Genomic DNA, 8,845 nt, shown 5'->3' on the forward strand with positions numbered 1-8,845 from the left:
AACATTATTAATACTGAAACCACCAAGACTCTAAGATGAATAAAAGAGGAAAAATTAAATGTAGAATATTGAAAACTAGAAAAAATAACCAAGTGGCATGAACAAGTACATACCTTTCAATAACAATCCCAAGTGTTCCAGGCATGGTGACACATGCCTGTAATCCCAGTGACTCAGGAGGCTGAGGCAGGAGGACTGCAAGTTTGAGGCCAGACCCTATCTCAAAATACAAAATAAAAATGGGCTGGGGATATAGCTCAGTAGTACAACACTCCTGGGTTATTTCCCTAGTATTGCAAAAGGATAATAATAGTCACCCTGAATATAAATTGTTTTAATTCTCCATTGAAAAGATACAGATTGGCTAACTGGATTAAAAAAAATACTGCCTGCAAGAAACTTACCTCACAAAGACATACATGAACTAAAAGTGAAAGGTCAGAGAATGGTATTCCAAGCAAATGGAATAGAAAATAAGCAGAAATAGGTAATATTTATATCCAACAAAACACACGTTAAGCCAAAATCAGTTAGAAGAAACAAAGAAGGTTACTACAGATTGATAAAAGGACAATTCATCAAGAAGATATAATGATTACAAACATATATGCGCTAAATGTCAGAGCACCCATTTTTATAAAACAAACTTTACAGGACACAAAGGGAGAGATAGATAATAATAGTAGTTGAGTTCAATTTCCCACTCTCATCATTAGATAGATCATTCAAAGAATCAAAAGAAAAAAAATCAGAGGTATGTTACACTATAGATCAAATAGACTTAACAGATATATACAGAATATTCCAGCTGCAGAATACACACAGTGTATGTGTCCTAAAAGAGCAATGCAAAGAATTAATAAAACAGATAAACAAAATTGACAAACCCTTAGCTAAACTAACCAGAAAAAGAGAGAGAAGACCTGAAAAAATACAATTAGAGATGGAAAGGGGAATAACAGATACAACTGAAATTCATAAGATCTTTAAGAAGCTGGGGTGTAGCTCTGTGGTAAATCACTTACATAATATATGCAAGACTTGGTTTCAGTCTCCAGTGCTACAAAACAACAAAAATATATATAGTTTATAAATACCAAAAATATCTCAAAAATCAAGTGTGTTTCTTACCTCAACTCTTAACTTGTCAGGGACTGTAATCAGGATCTCACCTGTTGCCTTTGCTTCCTAACCGGTAGCCACCATGTGTGAATGTATCTCCATACACTTAGGCCCAGGCTGGTGTCCAGATTGGAAACACATGCTGGGGGCTCTACTGCCTGTAACATGGCATCTAGCCTGATGGCCAGATGCCAAGTGACAAGACCACTGGGGGAGGAGATGACTCCTTCAATACCTTCTTCAGCAAGATGGGCACTGGCAAGCACATACCCAGGGCAGTGTTTGTAGACCTGGAACCCATGGTCTTTGATGAAGTTCACACTAGGACCTACCATCAGCTCTTCCACCCTGAGCAGCTCATCACCTGCAAGGAAGATGCTGCCAATAACTATGCATGAGGTCACTACACCATCAGCAAGGAGATCATTGACCTTGACTTGAATCAAATTCATAAACTGGCTGACCAGTGCACAGGACTTCAGGGCTTCTCGATTTTTCACAGTTTTTGTGGAGGAACTGGTTCTGGGTTTACCTCCCTGTTAATGGAATATCTCTCTGTTAATTACAACAAGAAATCCAAGCTGGAGTTCTCCATTTACCTAGTCCCTCAGGTTTCCACAGCTGTAGTTGAGACCTACAACTCCAACCTCACCACCCACACTAACCTGGAACACTGATTGTGCCTTCATGTTAGATCATGAGGCCATCTATGACATCTGTCACATAAATCTGGACATCGAGCACACAACCTACACTAACCTTATCCACCTTATTAGCCAGATTGTGTCTTCTATCACTGCTTCCTCATATTTGATGGAGTCCTGAATGTTGACCTGACAGAATTCCAGACCAACCTAGTGCCGTATCCCCACATCCACTTCATCAAACAGCTTTCTGTAGCAGAGATCGCCAATGCTTGATTTGAGCCAGCCAACCAGATGGTAAAATGTGACCCCCACCGTGGTAAATACAGAGCTTGCTTCCTGTTGTACTATGGTGATGTGGTCCCCAAGGACATCAATGCTGCCGTTGCTACCATCAAAACCAAGCACAGCATCCAATTTGTGGACTGGTGTCCCACTGGCTTCAAAGTTGGCATTAATTATCAGCTTCTCACTGTGATGCCTGGTGGAGATCTGGCCAAGGTACAACGTGCTGTGTGCATGTTGAGTAACACCATAGCCATGGCTGAGGCCTGGGCTCACCTAGATCACAAGTTTGACCTGATGTATGCCAAGTGTGCCTTTGTTCACTGGTATGTGGGTGAGGGGATGGAGGAAGGAGAGTTTTCTGAGGCCCCTGAAGACATGGGTGCCCTAGAGAAAGATTATGAGGAGGTTGGTGTGAATTCTGTTGAAGGAGAGGGTGAGGAAGAAGGAGAGAAATATTAATTATCTGTTCCTTTCAGCCCTGCAGCATGTCATACTTCCAGAACTTCAGCTTCAGTATTAGCTAACAGGTATTGAAGTTTACTGGTTAGATTGTCTTCACTCAATCATGATCATATTTGTCTTTTTTCACATGTACCTGTAAGATCTTTCCATCATGTCTCAAAGTAAAGGCTTTAAAGGAAAAAATAAACCCTCAAAAATCACTTTAGTGTATAGGGTCATTAGCCAATTTTTTGGAAAACTACATGCCAATGAACTGAAACACCTAGGGGAAAAAAAAGAAAAATTTCTGGACATATGTGACCACCAAATTTGAACAAAGAGAATATAAGATAGCTAAATAAATCAATAATAAGTAACGAGATTGAAGCCATAATAAAAAGTTTCCCAATGAAGAAAATCCCAGTACCAGAAAAGATTCACTGCTGAATTTTACCAGAATTTTAAAGAGGAACTAAAAGCAATGCTACTCAAATAATTCCATAAATAGAAAGGGAAGGAACCCACCCAAACTCATTGTCCAAAATCATTATTACCCTGTTACCAAAACCTGATAAGGACACAACAAAAAAGAAAATTATAGACCATTTTCTTGATGAACATAGATGTAAAAATCCTTGATAAAATACATGCAAGTCAAATTCAACACCACCTTAAAACTTCATACACTACGATGAAGTTGGTTTCATTTCAGGGATACAATGATGGTTCAACACTGGCAAATCAATAAATGTAACACAACACAAAAATAGAATCAAGGATAAAATGGCATAATTATCCCCATAGATGCAGAAAATGCCTTTGATAAAATTCAACATTCTTTCATGATAAAAGCCCTGAATAGATTAGGTATAGAAGGATCATACCTAAATATAATAAAGGCTATATGTGGCAAACCCATACCAACACCATAATGAATGGAGAAAAACTGAAAGCATTTCCTCCAAAATCAGGAACAATACAAGGTGTCCACTCTCACCACTCTTATTTAGTATAGTACTACAAATTTTATCCAGAACAATTAGGCAAAATAAACAAAAGGGATACAAGTAAGAAAAGAAAATGTCAACTTATCCCTGTTTGCAGATAACACAATTCTATCCTCAGAAAATTCCAGACTCCATCAAAAGACTTTTAGAACTGTTTTTATTTTTTCATTCAGCAAAGTAGCAGGATACAAAATCAATATACAGGGCCTGGCCCCAACATTGGCATCAGAGACCCAGTCTGGTGCCCATTTGGTCAGATGATCATGGTGCAGCAGCTCAGAGCTACCAGGGATGCTCAGTCATGAAATAAGTGTGCTTGCACCAAGCAGGTTCCAATGGCAGTGTCCTGATACCTCAAATGCTGGCAGTACATGGACTCTGATGACCCTCAAAAGCAAAGTTTGCAGCTGTCACAGAGTGCTGAAGAGATGGTAGCACACCTCAAAGTCCAGTTAGAATCTGGTTGTGCCCACAGTGTCTGTAGCAATATGGTTTGGAAAATTGGAAATTTCTTACTAATTTTGATTCCCAGGATAACCATGGCCTCTCTTCTACACATTCTTCATCTACCTCCATCTCAGCTTGGTCCACAACAGCTCAAATAGCACAATGAAAAGTTTCTACAGCGACTTCTATGGGATGTTCCTGCAGAACACAGACTAGAAAGATGTCAGTAAGCAACGGCTGACCATCCCATCCAGGATATCCTAACTTCAAGTTTCAAGCATTCTTAGACAACAAGTATGTGGTTTGCCTCCAAAAAGACAGCTACAACTACCTTATTCGCTACCCTCAAAGTTACAAGAATACTGCCTTGCATAGGGTCCTCACATTATACATTTACCTTGACCTACAGCTTTTCAAAAGAACATACTACCAGTTCTATACCAGTGACAACAATTTGCTCAGTAACAGCAGCAGCCTGGAGCCCCAGGATGTGCCCATCCCATTCTGCAGAATGACATTGCCCTGAAAGTCTTGCAGGACAACATCAAGTGCGGCCCTCCCTCCCTTACCACCATCTGCTTCTGTGTTCTCTACAACAGAGCTACTGCTCAATACTCTGGAAATATCCTCCAATAGCAAGCTACTTGCTGCTGGATTTGACAACTCCTACAAAAAACTCTGGAGTCTGTGGTCCAAGAAGTTGAAGTCAGATCCCCATTACATAAATACATCCTGTATCCTCCTGGCCTGTGACAACTCTGAAGGATGAGAAAGATGCTGAGGACAACAGTGCAGGCAGACATGAAGACACTGTGGACCAGTATACAGCATGTTGTTCCTAGCAGATAGCTAAGGGTTGCTCTCTTGATCTGAAGACATCTCCATTAGATACTGGGACCTGGGCAGTTTCACCAACATTATGTCATACCAAACACATGCCCATCCCATGTGGGATCTGGAAGTCAGCCTGTATGGACTGTAGTTTGTCAACAGGTCCCACAACCATACTGCCAGGCTGTGGTCATTTGATCAGATGTACCTTCTAAGGATATGCAAGATACCTGGAAGAGGTGTACTGTGTCAAGTTCTACCCTAACACAAACTACTTAGCCAGATGTACCAACAAGACTGTCTGGCTCTAGGGCACCCACCAGAGGAATTCAATAAGGTTCTTCATGGATCACCATGGCCCCATGTTCTTTCTCACCTTTTCTCCCAGCAGGTCATACTTGGCATCCACTGGTGAGGACCAGCAGCTGAATCTATGGGACTTGGCCTTTGGGACCATTTTTGAAAAGCTGAGAGGCCACACAGCATCACCAGCCTAATCTTTACCCCAGACAGTAGACTTGTCATCTCTGCCTCCATGGACAACTTAGTGCACATCTGGGACAACAGGAGCACCTGCTACAGTGTGCTTGCCCACAACTCCTCCAGCAAACTCATGGGTATGTATATTGAACAGACAAGTAATATCCTACGGGTGCAGTTCATGGCTTGCAACCTCCTTCTGATGAATGGAATTACACAAGAAAATTGGGAACATTAACTTTTTACCCTGGTTGGAACAGACTGGGCAGTGATGGAAGCCCTCTGGATATAGTTGAGGATCAAATCATTAACAGACTGTGAAAGAACCCATTCCCTTCCTTCTTAGCACCCATCCCATGCAGGCCACCTGTCCCATTGCAGACCTGAGGAGCCAGTAGAGCATGGTGGTGTCTGGACATGGAATGAGAACTGGCAGGTTCCCAAGGTTGGCTGAAAGTTCTCAGAGAACATGCCAGGAGCTCACATGCCAACCACCTTCCTGCCTGGATCTCATATTCTCCTCCCAGGAAGGTTTGGCTAAAGGCAGTCACAGAATGCTCTGGAGTAGTCATGGACAGTGTCATATAAGGTTACCCGTCATAGAAGTAAAATACTATTGGTGGAGGGATACAGGGACAGGCACAGGGAAAGGTGGGATATCTTGGCAAAGTCTTTTCTTTTTCTTAATGACAGAGAACCAGAATCTTTTATTATTGTTATTATAATTATCATTTTTGAGAAGAGGAAACCTAGCACCAGCAGAGGAGGGCCTTTTCTGCTTCTATCTTACAGGTAGCACCTGCTGTGATACTTGGAATTCTGAGGTTCAGGGAATTCAGAGAATATAGTAGCAAAGTGATCAGGAGACAGGGAAGTAGCTTCACTGTGCTGGGTGACCTGTTTCTAGAAGTGACTAAGGATCACTGAGAATACTGGATCTGCAGTGGCAGTGAGAAAGGAAGATTATTTTCTTGACTGCACTTTCATCAGTAATTCTCTCCCCTGAAAAGAAAGATTATGATGTACTGGAGTGTGGCTCAGTGGTAGAGCACTTGCCTAACATGTGCAAGGCCATGGATTTATGCCCCAGCAAAGAAAGGAAAGAGGGGAAAAGGAAATAATTTGGAATAAGTCACAAGATAGAAGATGTTGAAGTGGCAAAGGACTATTTCTTGAAGTAGGTTTTCAGCATCTTTCCCCTGCAATGATCTGCTCCCATCCCTGCAATGCAGCACCTGTGTAATGAACATATTGTGAAGTGAACCATAAGTACACATGCATGCATGTATACCCAACTATGTTCTGGGGATAAAGAACTTTTTTTTTAGTACTGGGGATTGAGCCCAGGGATGCCTTACCACTGAGCTACATCCAGAATCTTTTTTATTTTTGAGATAAGGTCTCTCTAAGTTGCTTAGGGCATCACTAAATTGCTGAGACTGACCTCAAACTTGCTGAGACGGACCTCGAACTCCTGTCTCAGACTCCTGAGTCTCTGTTATTACAGGCTTGTGCCACTGGCAGCAAGTTCTAACGTGTGGGGAAAGAATCAAATGTTTCTGTTTTCTGCATAGAGTCATTTTGTATTTTGTTTGCTGTTAAAATACATTTTGTTTAAAAAATCAAAATACAAAAATCAGTAGCTTTTCTATATGCTGATAATGAGCTCACTGAGAAAGAAATTAGGAAAGCAATCTCATTCTCAAGAGTCTCAAAAAATAAAATACCTACAAATAAACCTAATGAAGGAGTTGAGAGAAATCTACAATGACAATTACGGAACAATGAAGAAATAAATTGAGGAATACACTAGAAGATGGAAAGACCTCCCATGTTCTTGGATTGGAAAAATTAATATTTCTTAAATTTAAGACCATAATATCCAAAGCAATCTACAAATCCAGTGCAATCCCCATCAAAATACCAATAACATTCTTCACAGGATTAGAAAAAAATTTCAAAATTCATATGGAAGCACTAGATCACAAAAAGTCAAAGGAATCCTGAGCAAAAAGAGCAATGCTACAGTCATAATAATGCCTGATTTCAAAACATACTCCAGAGCCATAAAAACGAACAAAAAAAAAATAGCATGGTATTGGCATAACAACAGACTTATAGACAAAAGGAATAGATAGAGGACCAAGGTATAAACCCATAGATCTACAACCATCAGATTCTCCATAAAGGTGCCAAAGATGGAGAAAAGACAGCCTCTTCAATAAATGGTGCTGGGAAAAGTAAATATCAACTTATAGAAGATTGAAACTAGGTACCTATATTTCACCCCAAAATCAACTTAAAATGGATGAAGGACCTTAAAGTAAGATCTGTAACTCTGAAATTACAAGAGCATAAGGAAAACACTGGAAGATATTGGCACAGGCAACAATTTACTGAAAAGGACTTTAGTAGCTCAGGAAACAAAAGCAAGAATTAACAAATTAAGATTACATATATTTTAAAATCTTATTAACAGCAAAGGAAACAATCAATAGAGTGAAGAGACCATCTATGGAATGGGAAAAAATCTTCACCAGCTCTTCATCTGACAGAAGATTAATATTAAGAATATGTAAAGAACTCTAAAAAAATAACAACAAAAGAATGAGTAATCCAGTCAATAAATGGGCAAATGATCGGAACAGAATTTTTTCAAATAAAGTACAAATGCCCAATGTGTGTGTGTGTGTGTGTGTGTGTGTGTGTATGTGTGTGTGTGTATGTATATATGTATATATAAAAAATGTTCAATATCTTTAGTCATGAGGGAAATACAAAGCAAATTTTCATTGAGATTTGATCTCAGTCAAAATGGCTATTAAAAAAAAAAACTAAAAATAACAAATGCTGGTAAGGTTGTAGGTTGGAATGTCAATTAGTACAGCCACTACAGAAAACAATATGGAGTTTCCTCAAAAGACTAAAAGTAGAACTCCCATATTTTCTAATGTGATATATATATATATATATATATATATATATATATATATATATATATATATATATATATATCTCCCATTATTGGCTTCATTAGGAAGCAAGTGGATCTGTACCTTTCACATTTACAAAAGATCAGTCAGTGATGATTTTATGTTTTTTTCATCATTTTTCGTGCATTATAATTGTACATATTGATGGAATTTGTTGTTGCATATTTGTACATATACACAATATAACAATAAAATTTAACCAACATCACTTTCTAACATTTCTCCCTACTGCTCTCCTCTCACCCCTTGTCCCTTTCCTCTACTGATCTCCCTTATTCAGGAGACCCACCCCCACCATTCTTTTCCTTTTTCCTCTCTAGCTTCCAAATATGAGAGAAAACATATGACTCTTAACCTTGTGAGTTTGACTTACTTAGTATTAGGTTGGTGAGGCACTGGGATAATCATAAATTTTATAGTGGTCTACTTTTTTATGCACATGCTGGTGTTATTTGAAGATCACCAAATGTCCTGGGTTCTGTAACTCCGAAGATAAGTTACTGATTAGAAAATTTCTTTTGTCAGGAATAGTGAATCTTTCAGTTAATCATTTAAGACACAGAACAGGGGAGGAGAGCAAAAAGTCAATTTT

At 39.3% G+C, this 8,845-nt stretch overlaps 1 protein-coding gene and 1 pseudogene across 1 annotated transcript; both read left to right on the plus strand.

Moving 5' to 3' along the window:
* Positions 1-1,204: 1,204 nt before the first annotated feature.
* Positions 1,205-2,513, plus strand: LOC143397825 (tubulin alpha-1B chain). The gene is given in 4 exon segments (XM_077106979.1): positions 1,205-1,234; positions 1,236-1,795; positions 1,797-1,927; positions 1,930-2,513. Coding segments are annotated over 4 exon segments (1,305 nt in total).
* A 673-nt stretch (positions 2,514-3,186) lies between these two features.
* On the plus strand, positions 3,187-5,498 carry LOC143638557 (TAF5-like RNA polymerase II p300/CBP-associated factor-associated factor 65 kDa subunit 5L pseudogene; annotated as a pseudogene).
* The last annotated feature ends 3,347 nt before the right edge of the window (positions 5,499-8,845 follow it).

The sequence above is a fragment of the Callospermophilus lateralis genome, chromosome X, assembly GCF_048772815.1.
Source record: "Callospermophilus lateralis isolate mCalLat2 chromosome X, mCalLat2.hap1, whole genome shotgun sequence".
Classification (NCBI taxonomy): domain Eukaryota; kingdom Metazoa; phylum Chordata; class Mammalia; order Rodentia; family Sciuridae; genus Callospermophilus; species Callospermophilus lateralis.